The sequence below is a fragment of the Danio rerio genome, chromosome 4 (assembly GCF_049306965.1).
Source record: "Danio rerio strain Tuebingen ecotype United States chromosome 4, GRCz12tu, whole genome shotgun sequence".
Classification (NCBI taxonomy): Eukaryota; Metazoa; Chordata; class Actinopteri; order Cypriniformes; family Danionidae; genus Danio; species Danio rerio.
Window position 1 is genome coordinate 47822501 of NC_133179.1, and position 22354 is coordinate 47844854.

General features: G+C 36.9%; 4 protein-coding genes across 6 annotated transcripts in view; 3 read left to right on the plus strand and 1 right to left on the minus strand.

Annotated features, from left to right (window-relative positions):
• Positions 1 to 2343, plus strand: part of LOC137491415 (uncharacterized) — an 11740-nt gene extending 9397 nt beyond the window's left edge. The window contains exon 2 of the mRNA XM_073949083.1: positions 1424 to 2343. Within this exon, the coding sequence (XP_073805184.1) occupies positions 1424 to 2271 (848 nt within the window). The 3' untranslated portion in view covers positions 2272 to 2343. The remainder of the gene's footprint in view (positions 1 to 1423) is intronic.
• LOC137491272 (uncharacterized) overlaps positions 1 to 14589 on the plus strand; it is a 94650-nt gene extending 80061 nt beyond the window's left edge. Inside the window, exons 1-3 of one of the 3 annotated variants that reach the window (XM_073947729.1) lie at positions 10479 to 10518; positions 10986 to 11135; positions 12208 to 14589. In XM_073947729.1, coding sequence (XP_073803830.1) covers positions 11051 to 11135; positions 12208 to 13322 — 1200 coding nt within the window. In that variant the 5' untranslated portion in view covers positions 10479 to 10518; positions 10986 to 11050 and the 3' untranslated portion in view covers positions 13323 to 14589. Of the gene's footprint in view, positions 1 to 10478; positions 10519 to 10983; positions 11136 to 11313 lie in introns of those variants that run through there. The other 2 variants (XM_073947730.1, XM_073947731.1) reach the window with 2 other exon arrangements.
• LOC101887036 (uncharacterized) overlaps positions 1 to 22354 on the minus strand; it is a 491406-nt gene that overhangs the window by 415401 nt on the left and 53651 nt on the right. The window lies entirely within an intron of this gene.
• LOC110437840 (uncharacterized) overlaps positions 14712 to 22354 on the plus strand; it is a 37518-nt gene continuing 29875 nt past the window's right edge. Inside the window, exons 1-4 of the mRNA XM_073947355.1 lie at positions 14712 to 14767; positions 15244 to 15338; positions 15584 to 15697; positions 18218 to 18331. Coding sequence (XP_073803456.1) covers positions 15289 to 15338; positions 15584 to 15697; positions 18218 to 18331 — 278 coding nt within the window. The 5' untranslated portion in view covers positions 14712 to 14767; positions 15244 to 15288. The remainder of the gene's footprint in view (positions 14768 to 15243; positions 15339 to 15583; positions 15698 to 18217; positions 18332 to 22354) is intronic.

A 22354-nucleotide genomic window follows, 5' to 3' on the forward strand; every position in this document is an offset into this window, starting at 1 on the left:
ACTTACCAAATCTGTAGAGACAGGACAATCACCAGCAACAAGAGCCGCGTCTTTATTTAGAGGAGACTAACGTTACAAGCGAATCCGGTGCCCGCAAATCCGGCTGTGTCCGCATACGCTGTTAGCGGATACGCTTCGTGGAGGGGGAACTGGAATTCCAGAAGGGAACAGAATCGACTGCTACACCGGATCTCAGCGTTAGCAGATCAGAACAGCTCTCAGGTAAACAATAATCCTCCTTAGACACGTAAGTTATTGTTGTCGCGCGTCGCGTACACTTAATCCACACGAGTCTGCGCTCTCACAGAGAGAAAATAAAAACGAAACTTAACTGCAGCAAACTATAAAAGCAACACTTCACGCTTGTTTTGCCAACACAACGTGGCGTCTTTGTCGTCTACACTCTGACAGTAATGAATATTAATGAAGTTGCACAATAGAGCGCGCTGATTGGTTTGAACCAAGCCTTACTCAGGCATTAATGCATCACACTGTAAGACGTAATAAGACTCACTCTGGCACAGACGCCCAGTCTGCACGCTGGAATACAGGCTATTATGTCATGACCGTGACGCAGCTTAAAAAATTCGTTTCAAACCGGAAGTACGAATTTGCTTGAAATAACGCAAAAACAACCAATTTACACTTTTTAGTGAAATATAAGTGTCCTAATAGTGTTTTTAGCAGTGTGGGACACATATACGACTGTCAACAGCTCAAAAAATGTGTTTTGGTGTTTCGTGACCCTTTAAACATGGCCAAACTGCTTGAGTGTGTGCACGTTCGCAGTGAACGCTGGAAGTGAGAGAGTAAATTTAAGTCGTCAACTAGTCAGTATAATGTGTTCTTTGAAACTCACGGCAGACTCGTTGGTGTGACAGCAACACATCCCCAAGATCGAATCTGCTCAGGAGCAAGTGTCTTTCCCACGATTAGATTGCAGCATCTTAAAGTCTGCACTGGAAGTCTCTTTCTGCCATTGCTCGTTTTAGCAAGAGCACCCTATTGAAACAGGAACAGTAAAGATTCACAATTAGAGTAGTAATACTCTATAACTGGATTTGAATATAATAACAACAACAACGTGGGGTCTGCTGTGATGGAATCAGTAACTTTCACTCTTTTGTGAAATAACAGTTACCTTGTAATCAGGTGCTTAAATGCATCGCAGCTGGCTGCCGTAAGGAGAAGACTTCAAATGCCTTGAGGTGTGCTCAAATAGAGACAGAACTGTGGTTGACAGGAAGGTGGGAGTGCGTCCTAAGCTGGTATTAAGGAGCTGTCTGTCTTTGTGGAGGAGCTCCAGCTAGGCATGGCTAAATTGAACTGATTTCCCAGAGCTGTTGCGCTACTTGAAACAAGTTGGTGCAAAAACTGCTCAGCGAAAGCAGCTTTGTAAGGTAGTGTGGCCGAGCGGTCTAAGGCGCTGGATTAAGGCTACAGTCACAACAAGAAATAACGACTGATGAAAAACCCACACTCACTAAAAAGACTTTATCACGTGGAAGATCTCGGAAATCCAAGTCTAGGTGTAATTACAGCTGTAAACAGAGTAAAAAGAGTTTCTGTCAAAAGCCAAACCTTGATGTTCACACTAGAAAGAAACCTTACACCTGCAAACAGTGTGGAAAAAGCTTCTATAATACAGGAAACTTAACAGTGCACATGAGAATTCACACTGGAGAGAGGCCGTACACATGCCAACAGTGTGGAAAAAGCTTCTATTCTACAGGAAACTTGGCAGTGCACAGAAGAATTCACACTGGGGAGAGGCTCTACTCTTGCCCTCAGTGTGGAAAGAGTTGTAAGCAAAATGGCAATCTTGAAACCCACATGAGAACACACACTGGAGAGAGAAGCTTTATTTGCACACAGTGTAGGAAAGGTTTTTCTCAAAAACAAAACCTTACCATCCACATGAGGATTCACACTGGTGAGAAACCTTACACATGCACAGAGTGTGGTAAAAGTTTCCCACATACAGGCTCACTCAAACACCACATGATAAGTCACACCGGACAGAAGCCGTTTGCATGTGTTCAGTGTGGAAAGAGCTTCACAACCAAAGCTAGCCTCATGAACCACATGAATGGTCACACTGGAACCACATGTGATCATTGTGGAAAGAGTCTCGCATGCAAAGACTCCATTAAGCAACACATGAAGACTCACTTAGGAGAGCGTTTTCGATGCAGTGAGTGTGGAAAGGTCTTTAAACATAAAAGAAGCCTCATCAATCACATGAAGCTTCACAATGGAGAGAAAATATGAGGCCTTGTCCAGCGGAGCTTAAGGCTTTCCCGGGATAGCATCTCGGGACAAGTGTAAACTCTTGAATACATCTCAAGTTACTGGAATGAAACCCTTTGAACCTGAAGATTTAAACTCAATAACTGAAGAGGGGTGAAGATGTACCAGATTGTGAGAGTTTCTACAGGGCTGCAATGAAGCAAAATAACTCTATATGTGTTTCAAGTTATTATGAACTGAGAACCAAATTTGTGCACATTGCACACTGCAATCAAATGGTCGGCACTGAAAAGAGAATTAGAAAGATTAGGGAGGAGAAAATGTTTGGGGAGATTCAGAGAAAACTGTCCTACACTCTTAGATTGTGTTTTTGATCGTTCACATTGTTTGATTTTTACTCCCTTGAACAAACAGATTTGCCTCCAATTTTGGGCTTTTGTCTGCAGTGTCACAAAACTTGTTGGTGAATAAAAGTTGGCCGGTGTGAACTTGCAGTGACAGTGAGAGACTGATGCAGACTCCATAAAGCCCTGTTCAGACTACACAATGCCATTTGCCAGTTACCACAGATCAGATTTGTGTCAGATTATGAGATTTTGACTTGATTAAATCTTGATGAGTTGTGGGTAACAAATGAAGACTTTGGTTTCAAAACACTACACATTTATTTTGATGGACTGATTTTAGAAAATAAAAAAGTTTTCCTCATGAAGACAATTAAACTTTCTGTAAACAACTGGTTACCTTTGAAGAGATGTTCATGTGAAAACTCCCACATTACTACAAATAAATCTGTGTATGGGAAGCCCAGTGTTGCTATTGTGAATGAGAATATGAGTGATTTGTTAGCTTACATGCTAATTCCAGTACTCAACAGATTACTGAAGCACTTCAGCTATCTGTTTATTCAAATTCTATATATATATAATATATATATATATATATATATATATATATATATATATATATATAATTTGAATGAACTGATAGCTGAAGTGCTTCAGTAATCTGATACTGGGTTTCCCACCTAGCATTGCTGTTAGTAATAGTAGTCACACACACACGTATATATATATATATATATATATATATATATATATATATATATACACACACACACATATGTGTGTGTGTGACTACTATTACTAACGGCAATGTTAGGTGGGCAAAATAAAACTGAAAAAGGATAGTTTTTTTTAAAACTAGTATGGGTCTATAAATCTCATTGTCACCCTTTAAAAGGTTTAAAAACCAACATTTATAAATTTATATATTTATGAATGAAGAATTTTTTGCAAAGCATAAATGGTTATTAACTACTTAATGCTGTGTACAATTTTCTTTAGTCACATTAAATTTAACTTGTTTATTGCAAAAAGGGTTTACATGAATATTGACATGAGACATGAATATATGCAATTCAAGAGTTTCCACTTAGATATGCTTGGCACTTATAGCAGGTTTGGCATGCTGTCCCGGGAGAGAACCCTGAGCTCGGAGATATTTGAGCCCAGGGCTCCCGCCCGGTCTAGAAGCATATCAGGAGAACCGAGATCAGGTAGGTCTCGATCGCTCCCCCTTTAGAAGGAGAGAAAAAGGAGGAGATGGGGTGGAAGGGGGGATTCTTCCAAAATGAAGATAGTGCAATGGGGAGAAAGTGATCCATTTATACTAAGCTAGGATCATTCTGATTGGATTATTACTGATTACGGATGAGTGGCCAGCGGTGCACAATCATATCACATGCTCCTCTCGAAATTAGTTTATTAAACTTCACTTATAAAAAACATGCTCAGTGTTTTCAATATGAATTCTTTTGATGGATACACATCATTAATCATTTAAACTAAAGTTCTTTAATTTTGGGGAGAATTGAAAAAGAAATGTAACTTGTCTTATTTTTCTAATTCCTGTGAATTAAAATCTTTAAAAATAAACGAGGTCTGAGCTGATTATGATGAAGCCTTTGAATAAGAATATTCATTTAAAACTTATTATTACATTTTGGATCTCTAAAAATAAAGATGGAAGAGAGAACATTACAGAATAGTGTGAAAGAAAACCTCTGATCAATACTGTGATGTTTTTAGGGATAATATTAATTATTGTTTTAAACTCTTTAGGGTGACAAGCAAAACCCTGTTTAAAGAATGGGTTGAATAATTTTAATTAACAAAAAGATTGTCATTTCAAGTTAAAAAATCAAATGTGATTATAATCTATTTTAACAAGTTTCCATTTAATTTTGATGAGATGACCAGCACCAAAGCCACTCCTTCCCCCTTCTCCATCAATAGAATATCCACCTGTTACCTCAGATGCAACTGAGCTTTTACTATAGCTCCGACTTTGATTTTGGCCACAACCAGCATCAGCAGTACCACCAGCTCCACTGGAAACATGTACAGAGATGCTGAAGCACTGGGAGCCACTGGACAATATACCACATGTCCCCTCAAACTACGTAATACAGTGATCTTTTTTTTAGCTCTGCACAGTTGCCAGACATTCAGAATCGCTCCCCAGTAAACATCAGAAACAGGTGGGTTCAACAAAGGTTGTACAACAAATAGTTGTAAATACTATAATATACAGCCCCTTTAAAAGTTTGGAATATTTTATAATGAGCTTATTGTGCTCACTAAAACGTTATTGGATTTTTAAATCACTGTTCTTTTATTAAATGTTCTTTAAAATATAATTTATTCACGTTTAAGCCTGAATTGTACGCATGATTAGTCTTCAGTGTCATGATTATGGAGGCCCAAGAGTACGGTGGCCGGGAAGTGCAAAACAACATAAAGTTTGAAACACTTTTACAAAGCTCGAGACAAATTTACATTTTGAAAAACATGTTTACCTATCATCAGACACAATTACATAGGGAAAACAATTTTACCAAGGACGAAACAAATTTACATTTTAGAAAACAAATTAACAAGGCGCAAAACACTTTTACAAATCCCGAAACAAATTTACAATTACAGATTCCCTACGGAGAGGGAATGTACCACACCCCGGAAGTGACGTAGAATGTACCACACACCGGTAGTGACGTGGGGTAAAGTTGTTGTTGTTGCTGGTGAGCACGGTAAATTCGCGCTGTGGAGTACATGGCGTAAACAAAGTTTATGGTGACCGAACATGGACAGCGGTCGAGGGTTGTTTTGCCCGTTTTGTGGCAAACACATGAGCAGCTTAACACGGTTTTGCTTTGCAAGTGGTCAGTGTTTAGAGTTTATAAAGGACGCGGAACAGACGGAAACACCAGACATGCTGCATCAATGTGTTCAATATTTTTATGAGATCCACTCGTACGCTGTAATCGTGAACATGATGTCAAGTCTACATGGTGTAAACCTCTGCTTGAGGACTCTGAACAGTAAACTGATGGAAGCCTGTGTTATGGTTTAACTGGTGTCCATGTTAACTGAGGCCCCCTTTCAGATGTGCAAACTATCCACGTTTGCAGATTGACAGATTCGTCACTTTTTCACAGCAACATGCCATACCAAATAAAGATTCTTATTACTTGGTGTCAGTGTAAACATTGTTGATTCAATATTTGTGTGGCAGAACAGCATAAACCAAAATTAATCTAAAGAAATAAATATAAATGACATGTCATCAACGGGATTCAAACCCAAGTCACAAGGTTCTACATGAGTATCAACCGATTTATCCAACCGAACTACTCCACTGTACAAGTTAAACTTGGTTTTGTTATCTTATCAGTCAACAAGTGTTTCCATGTACTTGCATTTACATGTTTCTATGCACTCTTACGCTGATATTTTCTCAGAATAGCCCTAATATGTTTTATCACAGTTAGTCAAACCATGATTTTTATAGTTGTAGACTTGTGGTAACTTGTCTACAAAGTCACACACGAGCTGGATATTATTGATATTTTACAGTGTGTGTGTTACATTCCGGTTCACTACCAGTGTGTGGTACATTCTATGTCACTTCCGGGGTGTGGTACATTCCCTTTCCGTAGGGAATCTAATTGTAAATATGTTTTGGGATTTGTAAAAGTGTTTTGCGTCTTGTTAATTTGTTTTCTAAAATGTACATTTGTTTCGTTCTTTGTAAAATTGTTTTCCCTGTGTAATTGTGTCTGATGATAAGTAAAAGTGTTTTTCAAAATCTAATTTTGTCTCGAGCTTTGTAAAAGTGTTTCAAACTTTATAATGTTGTTTTTGCACTTCCCGGCCACCGTACAAGAGTGCTAGCTAGAAAATCCAAGACTCAAATGATCAATTTAATTATTGAAGTACAAAAATGTCTTCATTTTCTTGTCGGCTTAGTCCCTTTATTAATCTGGGGTTGCCACAGCGGAATGAACCGCTTTTTACGCAGCGGATGCCCTTCCAGCTGCAACCAGTCTCTGGTAAACACCCACACACACATTTACACACACACACTCATACACTATGGACAATTTAGCCTATCCAATTCACCTGTACCGCATGTCTTTAGACTGTGGGGGAAACCGGAGCACCCGGAGGAAACCCACACGAATGCAGGGAGAACATGCAAACTCCACACAGAAACGCCAACTGAACCGAGGCTCGAACCAGCGACCTTCTTGCTGTGAGGGGACAGCACTACCTACTGCGCCACCCAGCATAAAAATGTACATAAATAAATCACAATTTAAATGTTTTTAAATGTCATTTAATTATCAATAAAACAATGCATTACAAATACATTTTAAATATATAAATAGACACTTTTATTACTGTATTATTATTTAATCCATGTTTTAAAGGCTGATTAATCAAACAGTAAAAAATTGTATTAATAAATCACAAAACACATTTTAAACAGCTTTTTAAATAAGCATTTGGCAAATGCTTTTCTCCATATTTGCTGTTTGGTTTTCTTTTTCTTTTGCCACATGCTCTTCTCAAATTAAAAATGAATCAGGTTAAAAATGGCTCTGCTGTAATGAGCTATTGTTTTCCTCTCTTAGGAAAAAAAGACAGTTAACAGTTTTATCTAGATTAAATGACCTTGGTGATAAAGATTTTCTTGGAGATATAGAACAAAATGAACTTCGTATTTTGCCATCAGAGTTAGATTACTATTAAACAGAAAAAGCTAAAGGACCTTTACAATCTAGAGTGAAATGGATAGAGGAGGGGGAGAAAAAATCTTCATATATATATATATTTTTTTATTTAGTAAAGCATAGACAATCTTCTAAAACTATTAATAAACTTAGCATAAATAACAATGTAAGTGAAGAGAAAACTTTGATTAATGATCACATCTATTCATATTATTATATGAATCAAAATTTAATGAGAGTGATTGTGACTTTTTCTTTTCCTTTTCAAAAGATAAAGTTTCTATTATTGATGACAGCTTTTGTGAAATGATGGAATCTGACATTGTTATCTCTGAACTTGATGTTGCTATTTCTCAAATGTTCAATGGAAAATCCCCAGGAACAGACGAAATCACAGTTGAGATTTATAAACATTTTTGGCCAGAGATGGGATTTTTAGTTTTTGAAGCACTTAAGGAATATATAGAGAAAGAGAACTATCGACTTCTATGAAGCAGGGTTTAATCATTTAGTTCCAAAGCCAAGCAAAGACCAATTATTTTTAGACAATTGGAGACCCATAACTCTTTTGTCCAATGATTTTAAATTGCTCTCTCATGTATTTGCCAATAGACTCAAAAAAGGTAGAGGCGAGATAATAAATGAAACACAATCAGCTTTCATTAAAGTGAGAAGTATTCACAATCATGTCAGACTGATAGTTGATATGCTCAATTATAGATATTTAATTCCTCAGACAAGTTTATTTCTATTTCTAGACTTTTTCAAGTCATTTGATACCCTTGAGCATCCTTTTTTGTCTTTAGACCAACTTTTGGGTTTGGTCCGAGCTTTTGTAGGGTAATTTTCATGTTCTATACTGATATATTCAGTAGTAAATCTCTGAATTCAGGATCATCTCCTGGAGTTTACATCAAAAGAGGAATCCATCAAGGATGTCCCATCTCACCTTTTCTTTTTAATATAGCTGTTGAACTTATGTCATTATATTTTAAAAATTCAGAGTACACTTTAGGTATTGATATACTTGGTAGGACTTTTAGTTTAAGTCAGTTTGCTGATGACACACTATTGATTCTTAAAAATAGGGAGGTGCTCCCTTTAGCTCTTGTCAAAATCTCTGTTTCCTAAAGCTTCTGAATTCACCTTAAACCTAAGAAAATGTGGAATATTAACTATTCAGAATTGTGCTTTAAGAGAATTAGAGGGTATTCTAGTAAAAGAAGAAGTTAAATATTTAGGAGTTACCATCACCAAAAATTCTGTTAACCCTTAAAGACCTAGAGGTATTTTGTGGGCACCTAATGGGCCTATATTATTATTTTTTTTTAAAGCAGTTTTATTTTTATTTTAGCAGTCAGCCTCAAGTGTCATATATCATTTTGAACAGGAGAACCTGAAGTTTCAATCTGTATCATTTAATAGAGAATGTGCAAGTTTTAATATTAAAATGGAAGGTATGAAAAAAATCCCTAAATCATTGGCTAGCTAGAGACCTTTCCATATAGGGTAAAATTCTTTTGACTGGGATTATCTAAAATTATATATTTAACTTTTCCTTTATATACTCCTCCTAAAATAGTTAAATCTATTAATTAAATATTATTTAAATTTATTTGTAAAAATAAAACACATTATTTACGTAAGAATTATATGATCAAAGAGTTTGAATATGGAGGTTTAAAAGCTATCGATTTTGAATGTCTTCTTTTAGAGTTAAATGGTTAAAAGAGTGTTTAGCTAAGCCTTATTCAATATTGTATCATATCCCAAATAATTTGTTTAAAAAAATGGTGGCCTTGAATTTGTATTAAGATATGATTATGATTGTTCAAAACTTCCTTTGAAGCTGTCTACTTTTCATAAGCAAGCACTACTTTTTTGGAAAATGATATTTACCCATAATTTTCCCCTCATTAATCCCCTCTTTGAAATAAAAGGGCTGTTATTATTAACAGGAAATCATTGTTTAGAGGTGACTGGTACAATAAAGGCATTATATTTATTAATGATTTGTTAGATGTAAATGGACTGCTATCTCATAACGAATTTTTAAATAAATATAGAGTTAAAATCACAGATAAAGGTTATACTGAAATTTGCGAGGCTATACCTATTGCTTTGTTTAGGTTAATTCAAAGTAATTGTTTTGATCTCCCATTTATACTTATAACTTTTCTTCCATTTTTAAAAATATCAAATGTTGATATTTTCGATGGTAAATGTAACATCAAGCTTATTTACAAACAATTTAAACGCTTATCATTGGTGATTTTAAGTGTCATCATCTAGGAGTTGTTAAACCCTTAGTAGAGGACAAAGCTTTTACCTTTTATCTTAAATATCCCGTAGCACCCAAGGTTAAGGAAACTCACTACAGAATTGTATTCAGGATATATCCTGTGAATTACTTTATTCAAAAAAACTCTGATGTTGACAAGTGTAGCTTCTGCTTAAATCTTCCAGAAACACTCGATCACTTATTTTTTTCTTGTGAAATTACTTTTAAATTCTGGTTTGACATCCATCCTTGGCTTTCATTAAAGATGATTTCAGTCCCCCCTATTGTTTTAGAAGATATGTTATTTTACAAAGCTGATTTACATTGTTCTTTCTCTGATGTTGTGAACTTTATTTTAATGAGTGCTGACCCTCTTTCAGGTGTTTTCTTTCTGAGGTAGAGAAAGTGGCTCAAAGCTTCAAATACTTCAGAAATCAAAGTAAAATAACTGAAGCTCTCTGTACTTTATTTTTTAAAACACTTATTGTCATAATGTTTTGTTTTTCTTTTGATGTAGATCTTTTGTTGCAGTTGTAACAAATTAAATTTATTTTATATATTTTAATGTTAAATATGCCTTGCGATGTTGACTGTTCCCTGTTTTGTGATGTAAACTTTTTTGCAACAATAAAAAAAAAACACTTAAACTTAGTGGATTAAACAAGTTTTTCAAAATTGTTTTAAAATGTTTGGATTAAAAGTTTTGATCAACTTCAAATTCTAAATGTCGATGTATATGAGAGACAGCAGATATGTTGTGTAAAGTGGAAAACGAGGGAGAAATTGATCATGTCCTGACTGCAACAGTAAGTGGCCAAAAAAAAACTGAACAAAAAAGACTTTTATTTTGGTGTGGTGTGTGACGTCATTAGGCTGCGCCGCTTCCGCGCTGCAGTTCAACTGGAGGAAGGTTTGTTTCACAACTTTACACATATAAACCGATTGATTAAAGTTTCAGGTTTTTCTTCCAATATGACATACCTGCTGTTGACTTTTATTTTAATTCTTTATACAACGTAGTACTATTTTAATCTCAGTAATCGAGGGCTATTGTTTGAACAACAGAAATGTGTTTTAATGAAGGTTTTATTTATTTACTAGCATAATGTCATTCTAATATAAGTAAACAATATTCTATATATATATATATATATATATATATATATATATATATATATATATATATATATATATATATATATATATATAATAAATGGAGAACTAGTTTTTATTAGGTCATTTGTTTGTGGCTATTGTTTCTTGTTTAGACTTACCTGATTTATTTTTGTCAATCACTCTCATATAAAGAAACTGTTGAAGCAAGTGTTGAAGAGAAGTTATTTTGTTTCTGTTCATTGTTTTGTTCATTTTAAACAGAATAAAGTGTCCAAACACAGAGAAAAACTCCTGCTGAAGCGACTGATCTCCACACTGTTATAAAGATGGCGTTTATTAAAGAGGAGAGTGAAGATGTGAAGATTGAAGAAACATTCACAGTCAAACAGGAAGATCTGCAGGAACAAACAGGTTGGTTTTCATTCTCGAAACCAACTCAGTCATTTGATCTTCATTCAGATATATTTTAATAATAAGAATACTAAATTAAATCCATCTTGCAGCCCTGAGTGTGCTGCCTAGTTCTCTTAAATGCACATAAGCACTTATTGAAAGACAGGAACGAGTTTCTTTTGTTACTTGTTCTCAGGTCTTTTGTCATTATTTTATGTATTATTAGTCTCCCATTTTCTCTACCTTCTTAAGGTTGTTGCTTTTTTTGTTCTTCTACTGTTTTTAAGGTGTCCTTGAGCACTAAAAACGTCCTTGAGCACTAATGTCGTTTTAAAATTATTTTTGAACGAATCCTTATATTTGCGCGTCACTATACAAATTTATCAGGACTTTGATAAAATGAAAATGGAAAGGATTGGAAGGAAATTTGCTGTGCTCTATCATTGATAGGGAAAAGGAAACTCTTTGCTAGATTGACTTTGTATCCAGAAACATTTCCAAATTCTGAAATTATTGTAAAAACTTTTGGAATACATGTATCTGGATTCGACAGAAAAAGAAGATCATCCGCATATTATTATTAATATAGTCAGTCGTCGACTGAGGTGGGCCGGACTAAGGCTTGAAATTCCAGAGCTAAAAAGGAGTCCCACTCCGGCCCTGTTCCCTGTCTGCTTTACACATTTTAGAAAAACATTTTGTTGTAATGATAAATATAAACAAATAAAAATTCCATGTACAGCTTTCAAATCTGTCTTATTAATATGACCAAAATTACTTTTATGATCAATTATGTAAGAAAGTCTAAAAACTGGACTGACACGGTTTTAATTTACTATAACTTCTATGTTAAGTGGCTTTGACAAAATTTACATTGTAAAAGCACTAGATAAATAAAGATGAATTGAATTGAATCTGCTTAAATGTGTACATGTTAATGGACCAAACAAAATATGATCTGATTTATTTTACATTTACCATGCATCAAAATTGCAGTGTGTGTAGCCAATGTTTCCAGTGTCTTTTCACTTTTCAGCTTTTGATGAGAGTTTTTAAGACTTAATGAAAACTAATGTTTTATCTATTTCAGACCTAATTGAAGAGAATGAGGGGAGAAAAGAGGAGGAACATCATGTCAAAATTGAGGAAAAAACTCATTTACAGACTGATGGTATTTTGAAAAGGGGAGACAAAAATAGTTTCACCTGCACTCAGTGTGGAAAGAGTTTTGGAAGTAAAGGCTATCTTAAGATTCACATGAGGATCCACACTGGAGAGAAACTATTCACATGCCCTCAGTGTGGGAAGAGTTTTGGAAGAAAAAGGGAACTTAAGATTCACAGGAGGATCCACACTGGAGAAAAACCATACACATGCACTCGGTGTGGGAAGAGTTTTAGCCAATCATCAAACTTAAATCAACACATGAGGATCCACACTGGAGAGAAACCATTCACGTGCACTCAGTGTGGAAAGAGTTTTAACCGATCATCATCCCTTAATGAACACATGATGATTCATACCGGAGAGAAACCATTCACATGCACTCAGTGTGGGAAGAGTTTTGGAAGAAATTTCGATCTTAAGATTCACATGATGATTCACACTGGAGAGAACCCATTCAGATGCACGCATTGTGGGAAGAGTTTTAGCCAATCATCATACCTTAATCAACACATGAGGATCCACACTAGAGAGAACCTATTCACATGCACTCAGTGTGGGAAGAGTTTCCACCGATCATCATCCCTTAATAATCACAAGACGATCCACACTAGAGAGAAACCCTTTACTTGCACCCAGTGTGGAAAAACCTTTAACAACTCATCACACCTTTATGAACACATGCGGATCCACACTGGAGAGAAACCATTTACATGCACTCAGTGTGGGAAGAGTTTCAGCCTATCATCAAACCTTAATCGACACATGAGGATCCACACTAGAGAGAACCCATTCACATGCACTCAGTGTGGGAAGAGTTTCATCTGCTCATCATCCCTTAATCTACACATTATGAGCCACACTGGAGAGAAACTTGCACTTAAGCAGCGGTCACAATGGACTTTTTCCCCCATGGATTTCCATTCATACGCACGGGAATGTGTCAGACCGGAAACCAAGTTTGTGTGTCAAGTTTCGCAGTTCACTGCATTGCAAAGTTCAAGCTTGGTGAACTCTGACCTGCAAAATCGCATCACTTGACTGTGTGAGACCAATCAAAGATCAAAACATGACCTTTCTGGACAGAAATGTAAAATATGGACCAATAGCTTGCTTTTTTGTCTAATAATCTTGTTTAATCCCGCCGCTTTTCACAGCGCCAAACAACAGAATTTTGCATGCTCAAACTCTAGTGTGACCGCAGCTGCGGTGTGGGATGAGTTTCAGCAACTCCTCAGACCTTAATAAAGACCCACACTGGAGATAAACCATTAAATGCACTCCGTGTGGGAAGTTTCAACCGATTAGCAAACCTTAATGAACACATAAAGATCCACACTGGTGTGAAAGAGTATATGTGCTTGAGTGTGAGAAGACTTTTATTTCAAAATTTAAACTGCACCCGACGTTTCACACTGGAGAGACCGTACAAGTGTTCACACTGTGACAAGAGGTTTAATCAGTGAACACATCTGAAAACACAAAAGAGGATTCACACTGGAGAGAAACCGTACAGATCTGATGAGTGTCTACAGAATTGGACAAAAGTTGCACACATGACATGAATGCAGCAAAACATTTTCTCTGTGCACAATGTTTGAAAAGGCTGAGTGACGATATACTGTTTTCCAACACTCCTACATTGCAGTAGGTGGGGTTGTAAATGTGTTGCGCTCCTCGCGTTTACCGTAAACACAATGCTCGCGACTGAGAGAAGAACAGTTTCATAAACATCTGACAAACAGCATCTCAGCAGCTTAAAATCTCTCTTTGCAAGTGATTGTACAGGTGCGGATACATCTGTACTCCACTCTCCAGTGTTTTCATGTAGCTAGTGTTGTTTTGGATGATGTTCTCTGTCTGACTACCTGAATGAGTAGCATCACTGGAAAGACACAAATAAATAAAGATGTATTATGAATATTTTATGATTTAGGCAGAGCGACAGGTATTAAGTTTTACAATATTAATACACTTTGATGATCCCAAGACTCCAGATTGGAGTATGTGGTAAATCCTGATTGGATGCCTGCATTACTCATCAATGGGTATATAAAAGTTGTTGTGCTAGGCTGCTAGCTAATCCAGGACGCTGTGGCTACTCAGGAGTCCTCCTGTCAAGACCTGCCATCTCATTAAATCTTGAACCTTATGGTTTTGTTTTGCATTGCTTGTATCATGTAGTTAACATGTTGTTGTGATTATATCCTAAGTTCTTTATCTTCATTATTATCCCTAGACATTTGCTGGTTGCTTTGATTGATAGTTTTATGAGTTACATTTTATAATAAATAATTTGCATTCAGGCTATTTTGTTGGCTCATCTCTCTTTTATGTTGCGACTAAAAAGAAACTGATTTGACCAAACTGTAAACATATTATTATTATACACACTCCAGTACAGCAGGTGGCGGTATTCAGCTTTACGCTGCTCTCTGTAACTTGCCACACAAGAACTAGAAGAAGAAGAGGAGGAGGTTATCCAGGTATGTGTTTGTTCTGTCTTCTCTGTGTCCAGTGTTTATACTGCTTCAGGAAAATTTACCCTAGTAAAATGTAACTCCACAGGTGCTTTGATAACCCTGCAGCTGTTTGACTCTTCTTTGCTCTGTTTAGAGAGTTTGTGACGGATGTTTTTCACTGAACTCCTGATCTGCCGCTCCTTTAGAAACGAAAGTGAAAGTGTTTAGTTGCTGTGTCGCCATTTTAAACATACATAATCCACTATTTACAACGCAGAACAGCTTTAAATCTTTGATGTCTTGACAAAACCTGTAAGCTTTTTGTGAATCTGTATGTAAGATTATATTTTATTCCTGATCAAACGGATGAGGCTGTGATTCTTCATTAGTTTAGTCGTGATGAGCTTCTGGATTTGAGTGTCTCAGCTGCTGATCTATTCCTGCATTCAGATGAATTATGAAGGCTGATCAATGACTGGAGATCTGTTACTGTTCATCAGTTTCTTCTAGAGTTTCTGCTGGAGATCAAACTCTTCAGGTTCATCATGGAGGATACACACACACCTGGAGATCTGGATTTGTCAGCAGGATGCAGGTATTAGACCTTCACTTGACATTTCATATGATTATTTTCTACAGGATATTATATTTACTCTCTGTTAGTTGTGTTTTTAATCTGTCTGAATATTTAACACACACAGCCAGCAAGATTGAGTAAAATCATCATGAAAAGTATCAGGAAGTGCTGTTTTAACAGTGTTTTAATGATGAAATGTTAAGTAAATCTGCTGTGTTGACTCCAGTGTGTGCAGCGCTCAACTTTAATCTTCTCTGTTTTAGTTCAGTTCATCAGAAGAGAGCAGAAGCAGAGCCCAGCTGTGTGTCTATGAAGAGTGACCGGTCTATGCACCCACCAATACATTTTAAGAGTGGAAACACAGGACCTGCTGTCAGGTAGATCATCTCTTTAATATCTGCAACTGATGAGTATTTTCATAATAAATGAATCAGGTAATTAGTGTTGTGGATCTGTTGGGTTTCAGATGTTAGATGTTGTATCTGAGCTCTGCAGGATAGTGCTTGAAGATCTCCGCTTTACACTTCAGGCCACAATTGATGGTGTTAACAAACCAATCAGCGCTTCATTAAAGGGGTGGTCCAGAATGTTATTTTTAAGGCTTGGTTGTGTTAATAAGATGCAAAGCAATGTGTGCTCATGTTTCACTTGAAGGAAATCGTGTTATTTTTTCATAAATCTCACTTTGATTATACACAGCTACTCTGCTAACATGAAAACGACTGTCATATTTCCTAGTTCCTCTAAAAGGCCCACCCTCAAGTGACTCTGATTGGTCATCATCATAATATGCTGTGATACGCCGATCGGCTTCACGTCACGCCCTGACAAGCACGCGCGTTTTGTGTAAACAGTCAATCAGTCAGTCAGTCAGTCAGTCAGTCAACACGTGTCTGTAACGAGTGAAAATGGGATGCGGCTCCTTTAACTGTTTCTGTGCCTTTTAGTGTGTTTATGCGTGTATACGATGAAGTATCTGTAACACGAGAAGCGCATGTGCGCGGGAGAGATTTTTATTGTTCTTTTTCTCTCATGCTCGGATTAAGTTATTTTCTGTGGTGACAGAATAAAGCACAAGATGTGAGATGAGACCTTTGTGAGCCTGGATTGATTTGTTTTTGATGTTACACTCCAGTTGGGAAATCATTGCTGTATTTTTTTTTAAATCAATGCGTTACAGGACGTCTTTCATGCATATGCGGAATATGCCTGTGTAAGTAACATGAATCGTTCACATATCTTTTGCGACTTTATTGTCCGAGTTGTAAAACGCATAGCATAGCTGCCTATAGAGAGAAATTCTGCCGTCTCACACAGAGAGACGCAGGTGCTGGCCAAGAGTGCGTGTATGTGTATGTGTGTGTGTGCGTTTACAGCCGTTTGATAAATATGGATTTGTAACGTTAGCTAAGTCGTTAGCGGTTACCATAATTTCCCGTTGTTTACATCTTTGCTACAACACACCGTTAAAGTTAGACACTGTACATGTCATGATCAATTTTAACAAATAAAAACACTTACAGGTCATGACTCAGAGTTCACAGCGTCTCCTTGCTCCATCTTTGAGGAGATTTTAACTGAATCCAGCACTGAACTGGGAGAGATTCTGGAAGCTGTGTTTTGTCAAATCATGCTTGCTATGTATTTTATAGTTCTCTGGAACATAATTAATATTGAACTGTAAGCACTTCTGTGTTTGGGTCGTGTCATTTGGAAGCCCAACAACAAAAACAGAACAGCTCTGTGGAAACAGCAGGATGGCATTTCTCTCTCTGCAGTAACGTTACAGCGCCTCTGGCCACGGCCTTTACCTGCGCATTGTGGGATGCGCAATAACGAACTTTTGTGATCTCACAGGGGGCGGAAGTATTTTTTGTAGTCCCCAAAATTCGTTAATTGTAGGCGTTGCTAAGCTAACTCTGTACAAATCAAGGTCTCCCTTTGCATTAAACTTTGAATATTTTACATTCAGAGATGCTGTTTATGTTCACACAGCTACATTACACATCAACTGAAGTTTAAAATATAATATCGTAGTGGACCACCCCTTTAATAGTTAGTGAGGTAGAAGGTGGGTTTAGGTTTTGGATAGGGTTAGGGATCCACAATAAGATCATACTGTATGACTACTAATGAGCAGTTCATATGTTCACATTACACAGATAATAAGCCGGTAGTTAATAGTATGAATTGTGAGCTAAACTAAAGTGTTCCCGATCTCCTGCCATAAAGGGCTTTTCCTGCACACTTTCCCCTGCTGTTTCTGTGCTGTACTGATCAGCCATTCCTCTGATCTGAGTCTGTTTTCACTGAAGCGCAGTCATCATCATGTTGTGTTGGCCTCATAGATGCTGCTGATCAACACATTTGGTTTCTAGAATTGATATTTCTCGAGTTCTCCTGCTCATTCAGTCGTGATAGATGATGGTAAATGAACTTGTCTTGCTGTCCTCATAGTCTGGACTGGAGCTCTGCAGACAAACCCCCAATGAGTGACCTTCTGCAGACCGAGTGATGAGGAGGAGGATAAGGGGAGCTGCTGGAGGCGGGAATAACAGTCAGCTGACACAGTGCAGTTTATACTGCTGCTTATATAGTCATGTGATGATGATTGACACGCCTGCATGATTAAGCTCCTCCCACACCTACACTGTGGACTTCATTCAGTGATTTGATGATTAGTTTCAGCTCTAATCTGCTCTAATAGAGCTGCATTTCTGTTGGGCTTTCTCTACTAGAAATGAGCCTTGATCTGTGTTTGCTGATATTTTCCACATTCAGACAGTTTCTGTTCAAATATAAAGGAAATTAATTTAAGTGTTTTTGTAAATGAAGAATGATTAATATCAGGTTTGTGCAGTGTGTGCAGCGCTCAACTTTAATCTTCTCTGTTTTAGTTCAGTTCATCAGAAGAGAGCAGAAGCAGAGCCCAGCTGTGTGTCTATGAAGAGTGACGCGTCTATGGGTCAACCAATGACATTTAAGAGTGAAAACACAGGACCTGCTTTCAGGTAGATCATCTCTACACACACATGATTACACTGCAGCATTTATATGATCCTGTGTTTCTAGAAGATCAGACATTATTACACTTTATTCCCACAGTCCAGTCAAGACATTTTAGTGAAGTACTGAAGTAGTATTAAGTGACTAAAGTATTAATACTCAAACTGTTAGTTAGTAGAGTGAGTTTACAGGCTTTTACAATAGTCAGCAAAAGGTTTGTGATAAAAAGAAAGATTTTAGACAAGATAAATGAACAAGTTCTGTGAGACAAACACACCACACAGGGTTCAAGGCTAAGGATTTTTTTCTAGTGGCCGATCGGGTCAGTGGTTCAGATTTGTACTTGCCCTGCCGAAATGTTCACTGGCCCCACCCAAAAAAATAAGTAAATAGCTATTTCTTAGTGTCAAAAGCCAAACATAATTGTACACTCACACTTTGTTCAGCAAAACCTTTCTTTAAATACAACTGACAATTTAAAAATGATTTGTTTACAATTGATGAAACTAAACTTGGAAAAAAATCTACATGTATATTGTAAGCAAAAATGTGCACTTTAATTTTGACACCCACAGACATCGTCACCAAATATAAATCAGAGCAGTCAGACTTTCTCATACATGGCCTCATTTCAGTTGTCAAGTTTTGTAAAAATCTGTCTATTGAATTAATTAATCTATTACAAAATGTGGGCTAGAATTATGCATTACAGGCTTACAATATAGAGAGAAATAATAGATGAAGTGGTGTTATGCCAAAAGTTGCACCCCTGCCATAAAATGCACAGCCTCTGAAATGTGCATATATTACCTTAAATTGATTTGAAAATAATAATAATAATGTTATGACAACTAATGACAGTGACTTAGGTGAGCTCCATGAATGTAACCTTTACAGACGATATGTTTAATTAAATAAGTAGATTTAATTTAAATACAACACTGATTAGATTAATTCAAGTGAATTGTTTAATGTGTGGTTTAGTTGAAAATGCCTAATACTAATACTAAACTATCAATATTTAGTATTTTTCTTTTATTTGTAAACCCAGTTCTAAAATGCATTTCACTACTTGTTCTTGCTTGATGCATCAACATAATAATCACATTAGCCTGACTGCAGTCAGATCATGAAGCAGATGAATGTGGATCTTTTTGTCAAAGTGTCAGTACAGAAATGAACAAAACAACAGGATTAATACACCATATTATAAGATTAATTTTGGTCAACTTTCCTAAATTAATATTACACATTCATAATACACTGTGATACAGCCTGGTTTGTTACTATGTTGGATCGTTTTGTTTTCTCACTACAATCGATCCGCTCAATTGAACCGAGACCGTCTCATCCTGGCGATCTCGAACAAATTTTTTTGACGCAGACCTGAGCGTGAAAGCACCCTGTATTTGCACACAATTGACAAACAGTCTCAGCCAAATTAAACTTTAGTGACAAGGCAGCACTGGCCTGATCGGGTCAGTAACTATTATGTATACTGTCCAGAGTGTCTCGCATGCTGGCCCCGGGCCATTGGGCAGCCCTTATTGTCGAGCCTTGACACATTTCATCTGATAAATAATTATGGGCGAGAGAGATATTGATTTAGGATGAAACTGTATTTAGATCTTCTCTTTATTATTGTCTTAATAAAGTGCATCAATGTTACAGCGCTGTTACTGAAATCCTGAACCCTGAGAGAAAACACGTATGATCTGGAGATTATCATGTGAATTAAAAACTATATTCAGTCAGACAGATTTAGACAGCAGAGATGACAGAGAATCATTATTTTCTTATTGATGGTAAAACATTTAACAAGCATAAGATCACAACAACCCTCAGAACTACAGACAGCAGAATACAAGATTCAGAGGAACACGAGAACAGAAAATTATACAGTAAAAGAAACAACATTACCACGTTACACACTACAGCAGCTGAACAGGTCATCTAGGAGCTTTAGTCCTCATGCTTGTGCTCCATCACATTTTTTATCTTAAAATATCTCAAATGTCTTTAGTGAGCATCCAGCATCATTGTGAATAAATGAAGATAAATTATTGAAGTGCTGCATTTATTAAATGACAAACACTGTTAAATGATTACAGCATTTTGAACTGTAGATGTGTGATCAGTGTGTGGTGTTTACAGTGATCAGTGTGTGGTGTTTACAGTGATCAGTGTGTGGTGTTTAAAGTGATCAGTGTGTGGTGTTTACAGTGATCAGTGTGTGGTGTTTAAAGTGATCAGTGTGTGGTGTTTACAGTGATCAGTGTGTGGTGTTTACAGTGATCAGTGTGTGGTGTTTACTGTGATCAGTGTGTGGTGTTTAAAGTGATCAGTGTGTGGTGTTTAAAGTGATCAGTGTGTGGTGTTTAAAGTGATCAGTGTGTGGTGTTTACAGTGATCAGTGTGTGGTGTTTACAGTGATCAGTGTGTGGTGTTTACAGTGATCAGTGTGTGGTGTTTAAAGTGGTCAATGTGCAGTGTTCACAGTGGTCAGTGTGTGATGTTTAAAGTGATCAGTGTGTGGTGTTTAAAGTAATCAGTGTGCGGTGTTTAAAGTGATCAGTGTGTGGTGTTTACAGTGATCAGTGTGTGGTGTTTAAAGTGGTCAGTGTGCGGTGTTTACAGTGATCAGTGTGTGGTGTTTAAAGTGATCAGTGTGTGGTGTTTACAGTGATCAGTGTGTGGTGTTTACAGTGGTTAGTGTGTGGTGTTTAAAGTGATCAGTGTGTGGTGTTTAAAGTGATCAGTGTGTGATGTTTAAAGTGATCAGTGTGTGGTGTTTAAAGTGATCAGTGTGTGGTGTTTACAGTGATCAGTGTGTGATGTTTAAAGTGATCAGTGTGTGGTGTTTAAAGTAATCAGTGTGTAGTGTTTAAAGTAATCAGTGTGCAGTGTTTAAAGTGATCTGTGTGTGGTGTTTAAAGTGATCAGTGTGTGGTGTTTAAAGTGATCAGTGTGTGGTGTTTAAAGTGATCAGTGTGTGGTGTTTAAAGTGATCAGTGTGTGGTGTTTAAAGTGGTTAGTGTGTGGTGTTTAAAGTGATCAGTGTGTGGTGTTTAAAGTGGTTAGTGTGTGGTGTTTAAAGTGATCAGTGTGATCAGTGTTTGGTGTTTAAAGTGATCAGTGTGTGGTGTTTACAGTGATCAGTGTGATCAGTGTGTGGTGTTTAAAGTGATCAGTGTGTGGTGTTTAAAGTGATCAGTGTGTGGTGTTTAAAGTGATCAGTGTGTGGTGTTTACAGTGATCAGTGTGTGGTGTTTAAAGTGGTCAGTGTGCGGTGTTTACAGTGATCAGTGTGTGGTGTTTAAAGTGATCAGTGTGTGGTGTTTACAGTGATCAGTGTGTGGTGTTTACAGTGGTTAGTGTGTGGTGTTTAAAGTGATCAGTGTGTGGTGTTTAAAGTGATCAGTGTGTGATGTTTAAAGTGATCAGTGTGTGGTGTTTAAAGTGATCAGTGTGTGGTGTTTACAGTGATCAGTGTGTGGTGTTTAAAGTGGTCAGTGTGCGGTGTTTAAAGTAATCAGTGTGTAGTGTTTAAAGTAATCAGTGTGCGGTGTTTAAAGTGATCTGTGTGTGGTGTTTAAAGTGATCAGTGTGTGGTGTTTAAAGTGATCAGTGTGTGGTGTTTAAAGTGATCAGTGTGTGGTGTTTAAAGTGATCAGTGTGTGGTGTTTAAAGTGATCAGTGTGTGGTGTTTAAAGTGGTTAGTGTGTGGTGTTTAAAGTGATCAGTGTGATCAGTGTTTGGTGTTTAAAGTGATCAGTGTGTGGTGTTTACAGTGATCAGTGTGATCAGTGTGTGGTGTTTAAAGTGATCAGTGTGTGGTGTTTAAAGTGATCAGTGTGTGGTGTTTAAAGTGATCAGTGTGTGGTGTTTACAGTGATCAGTGTGTGGTGTTTAAAGTGGTTAGTGTGTGGTGTTTAAAGTGATCAGTGTGATCAGTGTTTGGTGTTTAAAGTGATCAGTGTGTGGCATTTACAGTGATCAGTGTGTGGTGTTTAAAGTGATCAGTGTTT